This window comes from Prunus persica, chromosome G6 (genome assembly GCF_000346465.2).
Source record: "Prunus persica cultivar Lovell chromosome G6, Prunus_persica_NCBIv2, whole genome shotgun sequence".
Lineage (NCBI taxonomy): Eukaryota > Viridiplantae > Streptophyta > Magnoliopsida > Rosales > Rosaceae > Prunus > Prunus persica.
In genome coordinates this window covers 1,391,674-1,412,205 of record NC_034014.1, presented here as the reverse complement: position 1 = coordinate 1,412,205, position 20,532 = coordinate 1,391,674, and the positions used below count along the sequence as shown (strand labels likewise).

The following is a 20,532-nucleotide window of genomic DNA, read 5'->3' as shown; positions in this document are numbered from 1 at the left end:
TAGAGACCCACCACTGAAAAAATTGGGAGTCATCTTCCGACTAAGGAATCCACTAAGTCAAGAAGATTCTTACAGAAAAGAAATCACGAGCTCAAACAATCCTAGGTCTATTTAGGAAATAAACACTACTCAATGTAACCTTCTTCTCCAAACTTAGTTGAGCTAGTAGCTTGTTCTTCATGGAAATGGTAGCTAGTCCATGAATTTTTTCACCCTATGGCACCGCAACGCAGCTCTGGATCGAACAGAACCATGATAGATTCTGATATGAAAATGGGTCAATTCCTTCAAGAAACCATCCTCCTAAAGAAATCAACCAAGAATCTGATCTAGACTAAAGAAGATGACTTGTCATAATGAACCTAGATGCATACTGAAGAAGATGAATAGTCATAACAAAATCCAGATGCAGATTATAAAAAACATAGCATATTTCAAATAATAATTTTCAAATCTCATAACGAAAATTCAGACCTCACCAAGCAGAGAATGCAAAGTAGAAGTTTTACTCTCAAAAATTATGAATGGGTAGATTTGGTTTCAAAGATAGAATCAGATTTGAAAACCTCATTTCAAAAGCCATGAACAATCTCAAACAAACTAAAGAGAAAACCAAGTTTTCCAAAATTGTGTAAATGAAAAAGATGAGAGTTTAAAACTTTGATGTGCAAAGCTATGGTCAAATATTCTGAAAAAGAAGTAGCTTTAAAATGAAATCTTGAAAACTCATTTCTATGCCATGAACACTCTCATACAAACCAAAGAGAAAACCAAGTTTTCCAAAATTGTGAAAATGAATGTGATGAGAGATGAAAACTTTGTATCACTAAGCAAAAGTTTGGGAAATTCAATTTCAATGAAAGCCCCAAAAAGGAATTCAAGAAACCATGAACTCTTCTCCCAAAAGGCAAAACCTAATTTACGCACTCTCTCTCACTAGAACTCTCTCTCTCTCTCTCTCTCTCTCTCTAAAAACCTATATGAAAAATGTAAAATGAGAGAGTTGGTGAGTCCAGACCAGCCCCAGCCTTTTTGGTAAAATTAGGCTGTCAACAGAACACTTGGCAGCCAAAGATTTGACTTATAATCGTGCCTTTATTAAAAATCTCGTGCTGGAAATATTTGGCCTATATGACCAGTCGTCTAAACAAAGTATTCTGATGCAGATGCTGATTTTTCTAATGATGCCCATTATAAATGAATGCACAAATTATCTTGGTTTTGTAGCCTCATAAACCCTTCAATGTACTTCAACTTTATAGCAAATACCCAAGTCCTAATTTCTAAATATGAGCTAAGAGGAATTACACACGTGACAACTAATGATGACTGGATATGCATATTTGGCTAATCATACAGGACAACAGTTTCCGTTTGAGTCATGACAAGTTTGAATTTAACTTCTGTAATCATCTTGAATGCAGACTTAAACTACCCTAAATTCCTTAAGCTTGTGTGATTACATACAAGATTAGAAGTTTGTTTTAAAAAAAGCTAAAAACAATTAGCTAAGCAAAACCTAATATAGTCTTTTCTTATTGTTATTTTGTATTCATCTATCTCTCCTAATTGAATATTACCCATTTATTTCTTTAATTTTTTATTAATTTTTATCATGTGTACTTCCTCTATATAAACGCTAGGCCAGGGGCAGAGCCTACCTATCAAAATACCCAAAAAACCCATTTATGGAAAACCAATTAGTTTCTTTTGTGGTGCTTCTAATTGGCTTTGCATTGACAAATACGAAAGCTAGTCATTATGGCACTGCTTTCCTCAATAGAAATAGTTTCCCTGCCGGGTTCATATTTGGTTCAGCTTCATCTTCTTACCAAGTCAAGTCAGTCCGATTGAAGCTTAATTATACCTTTTAATTTTTGTTTTAATTATGTAATGTATAATTTTCTTTCCATGCCTCACATTTCATAACATTGTGTACTCTTATGTTTGTAAATTTCAGCATGAAGGTGTTGCAAAAGAAAAAAAATTATTTTTGACCAAGCATTGTGTTTTAAATGGGCATTCATGACAAAGATATATACATTGACCACCTTTCTTTTTGCCCGGATTTTAAATAAATTATTAATTAAAGACTAAGTAATGCTAATTAAGATTTATTTTTATATTATACTCCGCCCAAGGGTGGACCTACGTTAGGCCTTCTCCAACCCATTTGGACTTAAACCCAAATTTTTCCCCTCAAAAAAGTAACTATTTGGGTTTTGCCCAGACTCAAACTATTTTTTTCCCCAACCCTTTAGACTCAAATTTTAAGTCCGCAACTTTATTAAATTGTTTAAAAATGGTTTAAGTCTAAATTTTTTTCATGGATAACTTTTCTTCATTTAATCTTTTTAAATAACTTCATAATTTAATATTTTGAACAATTTGACCTAAAAAAATTAAAATTCTATAAATATAATTTTATTTGAGAAATAAGTGGGTATTTATAGAGTTTGAGTGAGTTTTAGAGTTGGATATGATTTAGATTAATTTAAAATATTATTTTAGCTGGTGGATTTAAATTTCAACCGTTGGATCTTATTTTTTTACCATTAAAATCTTCGATTTAATATGGATCGTTGATTTGGATTACTATTGGAATTTTAAGATTTTTAAAAATATAATAAAATATAATAAAAAACTACTGCGAACCAGCGCGACAACTGGCGTGACATATTCTACAGCACAGCAACGCGGGCCCAATTCTTTCCTCCTTGTACATGGGCTACATCATGGTTGTGTGGGCTCCACACAAAAAATTCAGTCAATAGCTGGACTAGTATTTGGTCCTAAGTTTGGGTTTAACCATATTTTGGTCTCTTACTTTTATTGGGTTGGGAGAGATATTGGGATATAATTTGAAATTTTTTGGATTTGGCCTTATGGGTTAGAGATAGCCTTAGGGCTGCAACGGGCTCTAGCCTAGTCCTATTTTTTAGAGTAGGCTTAATTTTTAAGTCAAATTTAGATAAATCAAATTTTATTCCCAAGTTTCTCTCTATCTCTCTTTGTTTTCTCTTTCCTTTTTCTTATTTTCTTTCTCTTTCTTCTTTAATCCCTTCGCCCCTTTTCTTCTTTCTTTTCTCCCTCTTTTCTCTCTTCTTTTTCTTTCTTCTCTATCTTTTCTTGTCTTCTTCCTTCTCTCCACCATTTCTTTTCTCTTGCTTTCCTTTTGTCTTCTCTATTTGTTTCTCTTTTGTTTTGTTAAGTCTCTATTTCTCTCTTCTTCTTTTTCCATGCGTTTCTCTATTTACGTATTGATGGTGGTTTTATGTTGTGAAGAAGTTATGAGCCAATGTTGAAGAGGTGGTTTGACCAGCTTGAGCTTGTGGGTGTTTTGGTGGAGGACCCGACTGTAGTCCGAATCACATAGGTGTCTATAAAAAATAAAAAAAAATTAGCCCACCCCTTGTAAAAAATCCTAGATCCGCCATCGAATAGGTGTCCATTGTAAGAGCAAACTAGAGTTGTTGAGTGTGGAAACTCGAAACAAATAGACCGCTACTAAATCCATATTCGGATATACCGATGTAATTATATCTGTGCATATGTGTATGTTAACACATTTATACTAGTATGAAGTGCTTAGAATCAATATTTCCCATTGATTTTTAATTTTCCAAACATATCTATGTATATGCAGGAATCACTTTTAGATTATGCAAAACTTCGTTATAAGGAATTTGATGATCGAGTAAAGCATATTGGATCACGTTGAATCAGCCATGGACCTTTAGTCGTGGTGGTAAAGCATTGTTGCTAATGTTTAATTTGCTTTTATAAATTAGATGCTTTTAGTGGTTCCTTGATCATTCCAAATTAAGCTATGACATTAATTTAACATTTTAGCTTCATCAAATGAATATTTTTTAACGATCTTTTAAATTTAATTTTTCTTTTTTAGGAACATTTGAGATGCTTTAACCGTTGCATGCACAGTGTACATGTGTCTTGAGACTCCTGACTTTTGAGCTTAGCTGTGATGTGTCGTTCCTCCATTATAAACCCCGTGACAGGCAAAGCCAAGCTATCTAGATCACCAAAACCTCAAGTTATGGCACTCCAATTAGGATATTTGCTCTTAGGAAATTATTTTCTTCAACTAATTGGCTTTGCATTGGCAAATAGCGAAGCCACCATTCCAGTTACACCCAGTCAATATGACACTGCTTTTCTCAACAGAAGCAGTTTTCCAGCTGGGTTCGTATTTGGCTCAGCTTCATCTTCTTACCAGGTGAGTCTTTTCTATTTTGGGGGCTTAATTACCCTTTAATTTTTGTTCTAATTACTTAATTAGTTTCTTCTTGCCAGACTAAGCATCCATGCATGAACATTGGCATCTTCATTCTGTACTCTTTTATGTGTGTGTGTAAATTGTAGTATGAAGGGGCTGCAGGAGGAGGTGGTAAAGGACCAAGCATATGGGATACCTACACCCACAAACATCCAGGTGTGTCTAGGCTTTGTTTTTACCCTTACCGTCACAAACATCCAGAACCAGATCTACTCTTAATTTCCCTCTCAAATGCAGTTTTTACCCATACCGTCACTAAATTTGATTTCTTATGTTAGATTTGACTTTTTTCGACGGTAAAGGTTGTTGCTAATACCTCACAAATAGACTCCTTATTTTTCATAAACACCGCTTTGTAGGCTCCACTACAAGCCCAGGCTTGAGCTTGGGCCAAAATAGCTCCCCAGCGAAGCTATGGACCCTCTTGCTCAGGGACGACCCCATTTTTCATACAGAGCCGAGCATTGCTAGGAGAACAAAATTGATTAATCTACTTTACTTATTAAACAATGGACCAAGTTTATATATATATATATATATATATAATAGTCGTGCTTAGATAAAAAAAAAATTTAATATTTTTTTTTTTTACGGTTAATTACAGAAAGGATCCAAGATGGCAGCAACGGAGATGTGGCTACTGATGAATATCACCACTATAAGGTTTGAATTTTGATCACATAATTCTCATTGTTTTTTCTTAGAAAAGAAACTAGACAACACATATGCCTTCTTTGCTTCGAGCCCAGTAAGAGAAGAGAACATAGCTATAGGAAATTGAAAATGAGATCCTTTTAAGGTTCTTTTTTATAATTATATCTTTTGTGTTATTGTAGGAAGATGTGGAGATTATGAAGAACATGGGGTTGGATGCTTATAGATTCTCTATCTCATGGCCAAGATTGTTACCGAGTGAGTTCATCAATGTCTCTTTATTGAAATAATAATTCATGTGGCCCTCCTTTTATCGTTGTATATAACCAACTAAGAAAGTGTTGCAAGCTTAGCTGTGTTATCAGTTAAAGTCGTTTTCTGAAAAAATTGAACCAAGACAAGAAATAGTTTACCATTGGCTTTTCTTTCCTTAGCACTTATTATTGATTGAGGTATTTGTGTATTTGCTTGTTTTGTTCTTAATTCTTAGATGGAAAGCTAAGCGGGGGCGTGAACGAGGAAGGAATCAAATACTACAACAGTTTCATCAACGAACTCCTACACAATGGTGAAGCAGCTTTCTATATATAATCACATAAAATCTCAATATCAATCCCACCTGAAACGTCACTTAGTCAACTCTTTTCTATTACTCATGCAGGTCTAAAGCCATTTGTAACCCTCTTCCACTGGGATCTTCCCCAAGCCTTAGAAGACGAATACGGTGGTTTCTTAAGCCCTCATATTATGTACGTGAACAAATTAAGATATACCATTTCAAATATGTTCGAAACCAGTATTTGGCATTGGATTTTAATTGTTACAACCATCATTCTATATATGTGTGTGTGTGTGTGTGTATAGAAATCACTTTCGAGACTATGCAGAGCTTTGCTACAAGGAATTTGGTGATCGGGTAAAATACTGGATCACATTGAATGAGCCATGGAGCTATAGTGTTGGTGGTTATGCAAAAGGGGAGTTCGGGCCTGGACGATGTTCTGATTGGCAGAAGCTAAATTGCACTGGTGGGGATTCAAGTACAGAACCATATGTGGTGGCACACAACCAGCTCCTTGCACATGCAACTGCTGTAGAATTGTACAGGAAGAAATATCAGGTCTTTTTTTTAGCGGTGGGCTAGAATATTAAGTCCTAATTGATCGAGAACTATATGTGAATAATGGAGTATTCTATCTGATGTTCAAAATTAATCTGCAGGCATCTCAAAAGGGTCTGATAGGGATAACACTATTGTCACATTGGTTTGTGCCGATTTCTGAAGCCAAGCACCATAAAAAGGCTGCATTACGATCCTTGGATTTTATGTTTGGATGGTCAGTACCTAACATAAATTTGTAACTCACTTACAATACTTACTAGCATAATCTAATATTTGTTTCCAGAATATATATGTTAATAGAATATTAATTTAAATATATTGAACAAATAAAAATATGCTTTATGAATGTTAAAGTTTGGAAGCAACTTTTGTTTTGGCTTTATAATAAGCCAACTTTCCTGGAATATACCATGCCAAATTTTCCGACAATAAAATATCCTATTTAGCATTAAGTTTGTAATGGGAATTTCCACATTTTTGTAGGTTTGCGGAGCCAATAACAAGTGGTGACTATCCGCACAGTATGCGGTCTCTTGTGGGAAATCGTCTACCAAACTTCACGAAAGCAGAATCTAAATTGCTAAATGGGTCATTTGATTTTCTTGGATTAAATTACTATACTACTTATTATGCAGCCTATGCAAGCCGACAAAATTCTGTAAATGCAAGCTACTTGACAGATGCTCGTGCTAATTTTTCATGTACGTAGTACAAATTCAAAGTTTGTTGATTACCAATTTTTAAGTTTCTTATAACAATTAGATTTTGACCATTTATATTGTGGCAGTTGAGCTTAATGGGGTCTCTATTGGTCCAAAGGTATGCATATCAAATTAGCTTAGCTGTTAGCATTAGTGGTATTATTAATTGTTTTTCACAGACAAACGTAACCTCTACAAAACTCTCGATTTCTATGGTATTACAGGCTGCTTCAGATTGGCTATATGTTTATCCAAGAGGAATTGAAGATCTTTTACTCTACACAAAGAGAAAGTATAATGATCCACTCATTTACATTACGGAGAATGGTAATTATTTAGTTAGTTGCATCATCAAGTTTTCACATGTAGTGTAGTTATTGCTATTAAGTACACATTTAAAATGAACTATCTATTTAGCTAGTGACATTTCTGTTCACTTTTTAATAATTAGAGGACGTAGCTCTTCTCTTTTTAAAACATGAACAAGCTTAAAACTAAAAGACTAACATGTTACATATTTTTTGTAGGGATTGATGAGTTCAGCCATCCAAAATTGTCACTTGAGGAAGCCCTTAATGATAGCCAGAGAATTGACTACTACTATCTCCACCTCTATTACGTTCGACGAGCCATCAAGTAAGTGCTCAATTGCTCAACAAAGCCTATACATATCCCCTGTGTTGTATATGTGTGTGTGTATGTATATATATATTTATTTATTTATTTATAAATATACATATGACATATAGATGTATGTGCGTATATATGAATGTAACATATATATACTAAGGCCAACGGGGTCTAGTCCAATGACAAAGGGCCTTGACTTACAACTTGAGGTCTTAGGTTCGAACCCCCATAGCATCAAATGTGTGTGAGAAACTCCCTCCCCTCTAGTTTAGACTATCACTTTGTACTAAAAAAAAACATATATATACTAAGTACATTCATATACATATATATGCCTAACCTTTTCAGGTTTAGTTAATTCCATCTTTTTGTGCAGGCACGGTGTCCATGTTAAGGGATTCTTTGCATGGTCTCTATTGGATAATTTTGAATGGTATAGTGGTTACACTCTTCGATTCGGTATGAACTTCGTGGATTACAAAAATGGGTTGAAACGATACCCAAAACTCTCAGCCCATTGGTTCAAAAAGTTCCTAAGTACTAGGGAAATCGAATTGCAGACGTTGTTTGTGACCAAATAAATAATGTATAATGTGAATGTTATTTGTGTATGAACAAGAATAAAAAGTCGATTGGGTCCAACCAAATTCCTTTCGACGTTGTGAATTCAGATGGGTTCATATTGATCTCAAATTCTGATTGTTCTAACTTCTAATTATCTATGTTTAATGCGGATTTGATTAGGTTACCAATTTATGAACCCAGAATTTCTCATGTCAGCCATTGTCTGAGAGACTGGGATTGCCTTCTCTGTTTTTTTTTTTTTTTTTGGTCGAAGTGGAATTTCGTTAAAACGAGAAGAGCAGCAGACCCTTAACAAGCAGCAAGGCAAGCAAGCTGCAACAAAAGGGATAAATCATAAATCAAAATCATGCACCAAGTCCCATACCAAGCTAAATAGGGGACAAGGAACCCCAAGCAGAATTAGGGCTACTGATATTGTCAAAGACTGAGTTGGTCTCTTTTTTCTTTCGGCTGCCCACGTGACATTTTAGTGTTATGCTTTTGTTTAAATGATCCTTAATCTTTAAGTGATCTTACCCACTTAAACAAAGATTCGACATTGACCGCTTCTTAATCAATTGAAGTAGGAATCTAATTTTGTGTTTCCCCCACAGTTGGAATAAGGTGGTATTTATCTTCATCTTAAATGCTAATTTATCCTCTAATATCCATGCTTTCTCCACGATATGTATATGTATATAAAGGCGTGCCAAGTAACGACTCGAAAAAGAAAAACAATAACTGCTTAGTCATGGCAGTCAAAAACAGCACTCTGCTCTTGGTCCTCCTACTTGTTACTCCTTGGGTGTGAAGTGACAAGTAGCAGAGCTTACAATCCAAGGCACTTTGGTGCTGCATGTGACACAGGTATCCTCAAGAGGAGCAGTTTTCCGTCGGGTTTCGTATTTGGGTCAGCTTCATCGTATGAGTGTTCTGGTCAGATATGCTCGAGCATATGGGATACATTCACTCACAAATATCCAGGTTTCTTTCTCTTATTTAGACTTTTTCTTTCTTGTGAAACTTAATTTGATTGTTAGACACATGTTTGAAAGGAAATAAAATAAAATACTCAGAGAGGATGAAGGACCGCAGCAATGGAGATGTGGCTATTGATCAATATCATCGCTACAAGGTACAAATCCCACATTATAAGAAATGAAGTATATATAAGGACAGTAAGTTCTTTCCGATATTCATGATTTCTTCTAATTATACTATTTGGTTATGTATTTGCTACAGGAAGATGTTCAGATTTTGAAGGATACGGGTTTTGATGCTTACAGATTTTCAATCTCATGGTCTAGACTCTTAGATGAGTATAATTGCATCAATCTCTTAATTACCCATCATATATATAAAACATAAATAGTACAGCCCTGCGGTGATACTGGGTTCCAGAATTTTTTTCAAATAGTATAGCCAAGCGGCAATACTCTGTTTTGGGAATTTTTTTCCAAAAGAAATAGTATAGCCGTTCGGCTATACCCGGTTTTTTTTCAAAAGAATAAGTCTAGCTGTACGGTTATACCCGGTTTTTTCAAAAGAGTATAGCCGATCAGCTATACCCGGTTTTTTCAAAAGAATAAGCCTAGCTGTACGGCTATACCCGGTTTTTTCAAAAGAATAAGCCTAGCTGTACGGCTATACCCGGTTTTTTCAAAAGAATTAGTATAGCCGCGAGGCTATACCCGGTTTTCCAAAAGAATTAGTATAGCCGGACGACTATACCCGGTTTGTCCATTTTTTTCCAAAAATAGTATAGCCGGGCGGCTATACCCGGTTTTTAATTTGTTTAAAGAAATAGTACTGCTCGGCTATTCCTGGTTTTTTCAAAATAATTAGTATAACAGCGCGGCTATTCCTGTTTCAAAATAATTAGTACGGCCGTGCGGCTATACCCAGTTTTTCCCTTTTTTTTTTAAAGGAACAGTATTGCCATGCGGCGATACCCGGTTTTTTATTTGTTTTTAAACAAATAGTATGGCCGCACGGCTATACTGGGTTTTTTTATTTATAATTTATCTTAATAATAGTATAGCCGCCCGGCCTTACGCTGCTCTTTTTTTAAAAAAATGTTTTTAAATAAATTGTATAGCCACCCGGCTTGACTCGGCTCTTTTTTTATTTTTTTATTTTAATAAATAGTATAACCGAGCGGCTATACTTATATATATAGGGTCAGGAACCGGAGGCACAAAGAACCACACTTTTTTACACACATCTTCAACCCTTAGAGCATCCACAATGGACTCCCTAAAACACCTCCTTAAATAAAATTTAGGAAGGAAGTAAGAAAACCCACCTCCAACCATGCTCCCTATCCAGCTCCTAAAATATAGAGACCTCTAGGAGCTCCTAAATATGAGGAGAGAGAATGAACTCTTAGTGGCTCCCTATAATTTAATGCTACCATATTTAATGAATATTTTTAAACCTTTAATCAATATTGTCCATTTTTATATTATTCTTTTTCATATATATAGATGGACCATTTATGTTGAATTAAAATATAATTCTAGCATTTATGACTCCCTATACTAGAGAGTATGATTGAAGTTAAAATTTTATAGAGAGCTCCTAAAATAACTTTTGTGTGTTTTTAGCTAAATTTTAACTAAAAAATAGAAAGCATGATTGTAGATGCTCTTAAATTTATCCTCATCTAACGGTTCAGAATTCATTTAACAAGCATTTAACTTTGCATTAGGTACTTTGTTGGCAACAACGCAAAGTTCTAAAACTCCTCACCCTCTCTCTCTCTCTCTCTCTCTCTCTCTCTCTCTCTCATCTTTATTTTTATTTCTTGATTATCTCTCTTTAATTTGATTACATGTCTATTTCCCAACTATCTTATTCACTCTCTTCCTTTGTTTTCCCTGCGGAAATCCATTTTGTTGCAATCTGGAAACGATAAAGTAGATTCTAGTCTCACCCCACCCACATACACAAACACAATATGCACTTCCAATAATTTTCTTTGCCTTAGCTCTTGTGTAGTGAAAATTATCAGAAAAATAGAAAGAAACTGGAAGAATTTACAATTCACAATACTAACTAAGACCAAACTTCAGGGGAATAAAGATTGAAAGTGAAACCATTTTTCGAGAAATTAAAAATTAAAAAAAGTAGAAGGCCCAACCCTCTCCTGCCGTCTCCTTGTGCACCATTTCAGCTAAAAAAAATGGCACAACAAACCAAAGAGGATTAGCATGCCTTGGATAGTGAGATTGTCGGCATTTCCTGAAATGGAGAGAACCAAGAAAAATCCGAAATATATTTGTTAACCATCTTATGGGTTACAGAGATATTAATGAAGAAACTGAACTTGTGTTTTGTTCACTCTTCTCATCCATTGAATCAAAGAATTACCCATAGTCATAGTCATCCAAAATTACTCTTAATATAAGTCTGGGGTTAAGTAATGGTCACAGACATCCAAAGTTTTGAGTACATAAAGAATACCCATATATAGCTATAATCTTTTCTGGATCCTCTAGATATAAAGATGGGCAACACCATAACATTTTGTAACCGAAAAAAAAAAAAAACAAAAAAAACAAAGGCGCTTCAGTCTTAAAGTTTAAGGAAATCAAACTGTTGGGCATCAAGAAATGCAAATAATATAGCCGAGCGACTATACTCTTTTCATAATTACCACATACCATTGAATACAAATAATATATATTTAAAAAATTTAAATATATTATATTAAAATATTATATAGTGGCCGAACTTTTAAGTTGTAATTTGCCAAGATTTTACCAAATAAAATACATGCGTATTTTATTCGTATAGCTGCGCGGCTATACCAAATTAATATCTATAAAGTATAAACTAATACAACTTGGAGGTCCTTTTTTCATAAATTTTTTTTAAAGAAATCGTATAGCCGGGTGGCTATACTCAGTTTTTCCTAATTTTTGAAAAAGAAATAGTATAGCCGCCCGGCTATACACAATTTTTCAAAACTTTTTTGAAAGAAATAGTATAGCCACCAGTCTATACTCGGTTTTTTCAAATTATTTTTTAAAAGAAATCGGTTTTTTCAAATTATTTTTTTAAAAGAAATCGGTTTTTCCACTTTTTAAAAAAGAAATAGTATAGCCGCCCGGCTATACCAGGTTTTTTCGTAATTTTAAAAAAAAAATAGTATATCCTCCTCATGGCTGTAGTCTGCTCTTTCTTTTATAAAAAAATAATAATAATAAATATCGGCTATACTCTATACATATATATATATATATACACACATATAAGAAATAGTATAGCCGCGCGGCTATAGTTCTATTTTTTTAATAAATAGTATAGCCGCGCGGCGTGTTTTAGAAATAGTATAGCCGCACGGCTATACCCCCTTTTTTTTGGGGGTAAGAGTATGTCTAAGATTGGGCATATAACTAAATTTGTATTTTTTAAATGATCTTTAATCTTTAAGCGATCTTACCCTTAAACCAAGATTCCACATTGACCTCTTCTTAATCAATTAAGTAAGAATCTAATTTCTTGTTTCCCCCACAGTTCGAATAGGGTGGTATTTATCTTCAACTTAAATGCTAATTTATCCTCTTATATCCATGCTAATTTCTTTTATATATATACGTATAAAAGGCATGCCAAGTAACGAGTCCAAAACGAAAAACAATTACTGCTTATTCATGGCTTTGTTAAAGCAGCACTCTGCTCTTAGTCCTCCTACTTGTTACTCTTGGGTGTGAAGTGACAAGTAGCAGAGCTTACAATCCAAGGCACTTTTGTGGTGCATGTAACACAAGCATCCTCAAGAGGAGCAGTTTTCGGTCGGGTTTCGTATTCAGGTCAGCTTCATCGTCTTACCAGGTAGTGCACCTAGCCTCTGGTACATTAAGTACTACATTAATCTCTCTCTTTACACCATTTAGGCTTTTTGTTTTAAGGTTATATAATATGGATCGGTTTTGATTTATGGTTCCATGGTTGTGTGTGTGTGTATTAGTATGAAGGCGGTGTCAGTAAGAACACACAATATTATAAGAAATCAAGTACAAGAACAATAGGATTTTTCTGATCATATGCATACTTCTAACTATATTTTCATTGGGGCTATAATTATTTTCGTGTTGCAGGAAGATGTTCGGATTCTGAAGGAAATGGGCTTTGATGCTTACAAGTCTAGATTATTACCAAGTAAGACAACCAGTATATATGAATTTTTTACATATCCAGTCCAAAAGAAAAAACTTCTACATACAACCAAGTTATTAGAATCACATTTTGGGGACAAATGTTTTTTGATCGATCTAACGTATTGTGATTACTTGCCTTGTGTTATTATGTCCAAAATTTCTTTCCAAATAATGTTAATTTGGATCATCTTATCAGATGGAAAGCTAAGTGGAGGTGTGAACAAAGGAGGAGTCCAATATTACAAGAGCCGAATTGACGAGCTTCTCGCTAATGGTGCACAACTCCTATGACTAATATATATTCTCCGAACTTCTCACTCTTCTGTAATTTAGAAATCAAGAAAGAAAATAAAACAGTACGTAATTAATATAATTGGAAATAAAATGTTGTGCTGTGCTTAGCCAAACGCATTGTATCTTAATGGTCTCTTTTTATGTGGTTCAATTGACACATGATCACAACCTAAACAAATTTAGCTCATTGACCGCTTCTTATTGAAGTATAAAGATGAGGACAGCCTTCCGGATTGCCCCTTTTTTTCGTGCAGCTTAAATGGACATGGAAATTAATGTTTATAAGATTCACAGATGCCACAGGTTTCAAATTACTTTTTTTAAAATTATAACAAATGCCAAGTACATCTTATAAAAAAGCCTAGCTAGAATACGAAATTAAGTACAGATTAATTATGGAACTCCAAAGCACTTTCCTCTTAGGCCTCCTACTTGTTCTTGGTTGTGCAGTTACAAGTAGTGGAGCTACTAATTCAAAGCATTCTGTTGCTACATGTAGCGCTGCTTTGCTAAACCGGAGCAGTTTCCCGGAAGGTTTCTTATTCGGGGCAGCTGGATCGGCATACCAGGTACCTCTCTCTTTAATAATGATCTCTTTACATAATGTAGGCCTTTCTTTGAGGGTTCTAGTCAGATGTGCTCGAGCATGGTTTGGATGGTCATGTCTCTGTTGTGTGTGTATGGATTTAGTATGAAGGTGCTGCAAATGAGGGTGGTAGAGGACCAAGTATATGGGATACATTCACTCACAAATATCCAGGTTTCTTTTTTCTTTTTTGTGAAACTTAATTTGATTGTTAGACACATGTTTTAATGGAAATAAAATAAAATACTCAGAGAGGATAAAGGACCGCAGCAATGGAGATGTGGCTATTGATCAATATCATCGCTACAAGGTACAAATCCCACATTATAAGAAATCAAGTATATATAAGGACAGCAAGTTCTTTCCGATATTCATGATTTCTTCTAATTATACTATTTGGTTATGTATTTGCTACAGGAAGATGTTCAGATTTTGAAGGATACGTGTTTTGATGCTTACAGATTTTCAATCTCATGGTCTAGACTGTTACCAAGTAAGAGGATGAGTATAATTACATCAATCTCTTAAAACAAAATAAATAAATAACTAATTTTGTGTAATTAATGTTTTAATCTTATTATAAAACATTATTGTTGTTTATTTCATTAAACATTTAATATTTTTCTAAAAATATATTTGGGTCATGTTGATCAGATGGAAAGCTTAGTGGCGGTGTGAACAAGGAAGGAATCAAATATTACAAGAATCTCCTCAACAAGCTTGCAGCCAGTGGTTATGCATGACTCCTATGACTAATTAGACATGAAAAAATAAATCAAGTAATGTTCATTTTTCATTTTGCTAAATATGTATTAATATTAATTGTTTTAATGCAGGTATAAAGCCGGCTGTCACTCTCTTTCATTGGGATGTTCCCCAAGCTTTGGAGGATGAATACGGTGGCTTCTTAAGCCTTAAAATTGTGTAAGTCAAAATGAAACAATCCTTTGATTGGCATAAAACACTTACTAGGAATAGAACTGTTTTACTATTCCCGACCAATAACATAATGACACGTAGAAAAATTATTCGATATTTCATTACGTTATTGGTTGAGGATAGTTAAAAGTGATATCTCCGTTGCATGAGAGTTTCTCTCTTTGATTAGGGGGTACTGTAGAATTAACCAATTTCTACGATTTTCTTTTTTAAACAAAAATAGACTAAAAGTAAGGCCCAATAAGCTAGAGTTGATTAAAAAGGCCCACAGACTCAACCAGCACTTACCGGGCCAGACAAAACACAACATTAAACTACAATGTCCAACGAAAAATGCAACACAAATTCACCAAAGAAAGGGAAGGAAATGAAATGCAACGAAACAGCATTCCAATCAAACATGCAGCATACATGAATCATGGAGTGTGGTAAAATTCTTTCGTATAAGATAAGTGGGAAGTGTTTAAGCACTAATCGATTAGTAAGTTAATATGGCCATAACCGGTTAGAAAGTGAACCACTCTACAGTATCATCATATGCTCAAGACTATGTAATATGCAGGAATCATTTTCGAGACTATGCAGAGCTTTGTTTTAAAGAATTTGGTGACAAAATTAAGTATTGGATCACATTTAATGAGCCATGGACCTTCTCCAAGAATGCTTATGCAAGGGGGCTACTTGCACCTGCCCGATGTTCTAATTGGCAAAAACTAAATTGCACAGGTGGGGATTCAGCAACTGAGCCATATTTAGTGACACACCATCAACTCCTAGCTCATGCAAAAGTTGTAAAGTTGTACAAAGACAAGTATCAGGTCCTCTTTGAAAAATACCAAGTCATTCCTACAAAATCTATAATTTTAATATTCTTTTCAAAATTAGCGTATTAATTTGTATACTACTCAAATTATTGACTTTTTTAAATATATTTAATGCGCAGGCGTCACAAAAAGGATTGATAGGAATAACATTAGTGTCGCTTTGGTTTGAGCCATTATCTGACACAAAACAGGACAAAGATGCTGCATCACGAGCAGTGGATTTTATGCTGGGATGGTATGTATTTGCTAATATATAATTCTCTAGACTTGTATTCAATTGTTTTCTCAATACAAATACTAAACTCCAAATAGGATACGCTTAACTTTTCAACTCCAGAATAACATCATTTTGGACATAAAAAGCACAACAAATATCAGCACTCTCTCTCTCTCTCTCTCTCTCTCTCTCTCTCTCTCTCTCTCTCTCTCTCTCTCTCTGTGTGTGGGAAGTACAAGATTGCAATTTGAATACAAGAATTTTCTTTTATGGATGATTTTCTTCGTTTAGTTAATTTGAGAAATTGTATGCAACTATCAAGTACCTAATTTGATTAAATCTTTTTTCTTCATGTTTTCTTCTTCTTATGGTTTTGATTTTTCTAAGGTATGCTATAGAAAAATATTTTTGGTAGTAATTAGTGATTTGTTTATATATCAACGTACAATACATGTTCGAATCCCGATGTAACCAAAAAAAAAAATTGTACAATGTCAACTTATCGAAGATTAGAGAAAAATCCGACTTTTTTTGTTGTTGAAAATTCGACTTTTTTTGTTGAAAAATCCTGTTAGATATTTAACATCATACATGATTATCCATATCAATTCATAATTTCCAGCCTAAGTAAGAAGTTAATTATTAATGTAGGTTTATGGATCCCTTGGCAAAGGGGGAGTATCCTAAGATCATGCAATCACTGGCTGGAAATCGATTACCCAAGTTCACTAAAGTGCAATCCAAAAGTGTAAAGGGTTCATTTGACTTCATTGGATTAAATTACTATACAACCTACTATGCAGCCGATGCACCTCCTCTTCCTAATGCTACAACATACCCCAGCTATTTAACGGACGCTCGCACTCAATTTTTAAGTGAGTATAATAAAAAATTATGACTTTCTTTTGTTGCTTTTGTATATACACACACATGCACACCTTTACTAACAAAGTCTTGAAATGTATGTTGTCACAGCTGAGCGTAATGGTACCTCGATTGGTCCGAAGGTACGTACGTAACATGTTAATATAGTTTGCATCATTGTGTTAATGGAATTTCACCTCATGATACTGCATCAATGTTCTTAAAACACTAATGACGATCTCTACATGATTAAGTTCTATGGTTTAAGCAGGCTGGTTCAAGTTGGCTTTTTATTTATCCAAAAGGACTTCAAGAACTATTGCTTCACGTAAAGAAGAACTATCATAATCCACTGATTTACATAACCGAAAATGGTAAATTAAAGCTTTCGCACATACTCGAGTAAATAGCTATTATATTAGTATTGAAACTTAATAAATATTACCTATTATATTGTAGGAGTTAGTGAATTCGCTAATCCCAAATTGTCTCGTGAGGAAGCCCTTGTCGATTATCACAGAATTGACTATTATGATAGTCATCTTTATTATCTTCATGCCGCGATCAAGTAAGTGTTTAACAAAACATCAAAATTTCATTCTTACTCTTTTCAACAATAATTTAATTGGCATAATTGTATAAATATTGACAGGGACGGCGTTAATGTGAAAGGATACTTTGCATGGTCTTTGCTTGACAACTTTGAATGGAATGACGGTTACACAGTTAGATTTGGTATCTACTATGTGGATTACAAAGATGAACTGAAAAGATATCCTAAACTTTCAGCGAACTGGTTCAAGAATTTTCTTCAAAAGAAAAAATGTACTCTTAAAGGCTCAGAAAAACCCAAAGTCTCAATCCATTAACCACACCCCCAATAAACAGTACTAAACAAATTTATTCTATATTTGTATGTTTTTCCCATAAAAGTTAAGGTAGTTTGTGTATATTTGAAAGTTTAGATGTAGTTATTCATATTACTATTATGTTTTTATACAAACAATTTTACGGAGACTGTACAAGATTAACTATTCTTAACTACTTGAACTACAAATTCATTGTCAGATATTACTCTTTGAATCTTCATTAAATTGAGCCATATATCCACATCACTCCTTGAATCTTCCATTGATAATACTGAAGTCACCTAATATATGTAATCTTGGATGTTATCGTGGATTTGCCCAGTCAGTGACACAATGCGACTATCCAAACCGCATGCGGTTTCTTGTTGGAAGGAAATGGATTACTCACTCAACTTTCACTTAAGAGATGCTTAAAGGTTCAATTGATTTTATTGAATTAGATTACACTACTACAAAAAGTGAAAAAGACGACCAGAAAACAACGACGGTCTAAGTGAAAACCGTCGTGGTTTATAAAAAGACGACGGTTCTAAAAACACCGTCGTGTAATACAACCTTAGACAACTAAAAAATGGAGTTTCAAATGGCTGTTCAAAAACAACGACGTACATAATTAAACAACCGACGTCTATTTGAAACAGATTTCCTCAGTGTAAAATCAATGCCAACAAAGAACGGCAGAAGTTATGAATCGACCGACGTAGAAAGTAAAGACGACGATTTCAATAAAAACTGCCGTTTTTACTCATAAAATAACACGACGAGGTTTTCGTATAAGACGCCGTATAATTACAAACAAATCCACGGCTTTAAAATACAAAATATCGCCGTATTAAATTAATTTACAACGACGGAAAATATAAATATATCGACGTCATTCTCGTATAGTTCTACTACGTTATCTTTAAATCGTACAATAAAATTTATCGTCGTATTTATTCATTTTATACGTCGTACCTTTAATTTTAACGGTCGTCTTAATAAGAATTTTTGTTAACAATTTTTTTCTTTGATTTTCTTATCCTACGTCGGTAGATCTACTTAATGACAAGAATTGAAATAACCACGACGGTTTATATAGAACACCGCCGACATAATCAGTTTTGTCTGAGATCCCAAGGGTTACGAAATCTTACCAGATGGAACTCTGTTCCACATCATAATCTTAACAGATGACACAGATTTGCAAATATTGCGTCGTGTTAGTTTACAAATTCTAGAACATTAATTTCCCTCATTTTAAATTTCCTCGGGAAAGAAAAATCTATTTATCACGCTTTGGAATTGAAAACTAAAACTGAAAGAATACGGGAAAAAAAACTCCATTTATAATTTAAAATTAAAATCCACGTCGGTTGTAGTACACTTAACGACGTTTAACAAAATAATCTACGTCGGTAATTATAAATCTACCGCCATCGTAACTTAATATAGACGACGAGAAAAGACGACGGTAGAACAGAAAACCGCCGTTGTTTCAGTTTCTTTAACATATCTTTCTGCAGGACTTGTGTAGTTCAAAGCATTGACAATGTCTTCATCATATCTCCCAGAAACTACTGATTCAATTGCTCATGCTTTAGAGGCCATCTGAAGCCATTTCTATTCTTTATCGCATTCTTGAAACCCATCTTCTTCTTCTGAAGCTCTACGGATAAAGGAAGAGGCTATCACAATAAATCCGACGGATCTTCTTAGGCAAGAAAATCAAGCAGAGGATCAGGCACATCTGATCTTCAGATTTCCCTGAGAAGCGAACTTTCCTTCGACAGCGAGTGGAGGCCAGGCTTGCATCTCTTTTGATGGAAAGCAAGGAGTATTCAGAAGCACTAAGTGTCCTATCAGGCTTGATCAAGGAAGTGAGAAGGCTAGTTGACAAGCTTCTTCTTGTGGACATATATTTGATGCGAGTAAGCTCAATTTCTCTTTGAGAAAACATCCAAATTATTATCTTTGAGACATGAGAGACTGAGAGAGGAAGAACTTGGAACCTTAAATGTAAACCGAAAATGAATGAAAGCGACAAATTTATAGAATAAATTTTTAAAACCAACGGCGGTCCTTACAAACAAACCGCCGTTTAAATTGTAAAATCAACGTCGGTATGATCGACGTATATTACAGAAATCCACGTCGGTAAATTAATAAAAACGACGTGTTAAATAATATACCATGACGCGAGTTATTACTTATGTACTTTAATTTTTGAGTTTACTACGACGGTACCTACAAACTACTGTCGTATTTATTTACCACGTCCGAAGTTAAATGTACCGTCGTATTTTGTAATTTATACGTCGTAGTTATATGTAACCGCCATATTATTTTTTTGAAATGGTTTTATATGTAAGCAACTTTTCGTCTACTTGACTTACACATTTGTTGTTTTTATATTCTTATTTTATTTAAATCTGTCATCCAAAAAAGAAACTTTACATATTGCAGAATATTAATTTCCTTCGTTTTAAATTTCCTCCGGAAAAAAAACTCTATTTATAACGCACTGTAATTGAAAAATAAACTGAAAGGTCACGGGAAAAAAAATTCTATTCATAATTTAAAAATTAAAATCCACGTCGGTTATATTAAACCTAACGACGTTAAATGAAATGATTCCACGTCGAATGAAAAATATTGCGTCGTTTTAGTTAAAAACGACGTAGTTAAATGTAACCGCCGTATTATTTTTTTGAAATGGTTTTATATGTAAGCAACTTTTCGACTTACACATGCACTGTTTCCAAACCCGATTAAAAATTTCAATCTCCCAGAGAAACCTTTTCGTCTTTTTTCCTTGTCAGAGCA

At 34.2% G+C, this 20,532-nt stretch overlaps 2 protein-coding genes across 2 annotated transcripts; both read left to right on the top strand.

The window, feature by feature from the left end:
- On the top strand, nt 4,049-8,226 carry LOC18775350 (beta-glucosidase 12). Its single transcript, XM_020565318.1, has 13 exons — nt 4,049-4,237; nt 4,384-4,453; nt 4,902-4,960; nt 5,134-5,209; nt 5,442-5,519; nt 5,613-5,700; nt 5,816-6,071; nt 6,173-6,288; nt 6,558-6,775; nt 6,862-6,893; nt 7,000-7,102; nt 7,303-7,411; nt 7,782-8,226. Exons 1-13 carry the CDS (start codon nt 4,058-4,060, stop codon nt 7,984-7,986), a joined length of 1,590 nt encoding a protein of 529 aa, XP_020420907.1. The 5' UTR covers nt 4,049-4,057; the 3' UTR covers nt 7,987-8,226.
- Nucleotides 13,824-17,727, top strand: LOC18774325 (beta-glucosidase 12). Its single transcript, XM_020567445.1, has 13 exons — nt 13,824-13,962; nt 14,126-14,188; nt 14,266-14,324; nt 14,432-14,507; nt 14,669-14,746; nt 14,851-14,938; nt 15,516-15,771; nt 15,897-16,012; nt 16,646-16,869; nt 16,970-17,001; nt 17,130-17,232; nt 17,318-17,426; nt 17,511-17,727. Exons 1-13 carry the CDS (start codon nt 13,824-13,826, stop codon nt 17,725-17,727), a joined length of 1,560 nt encoding a protein of 519 aa, XP_020423034.1.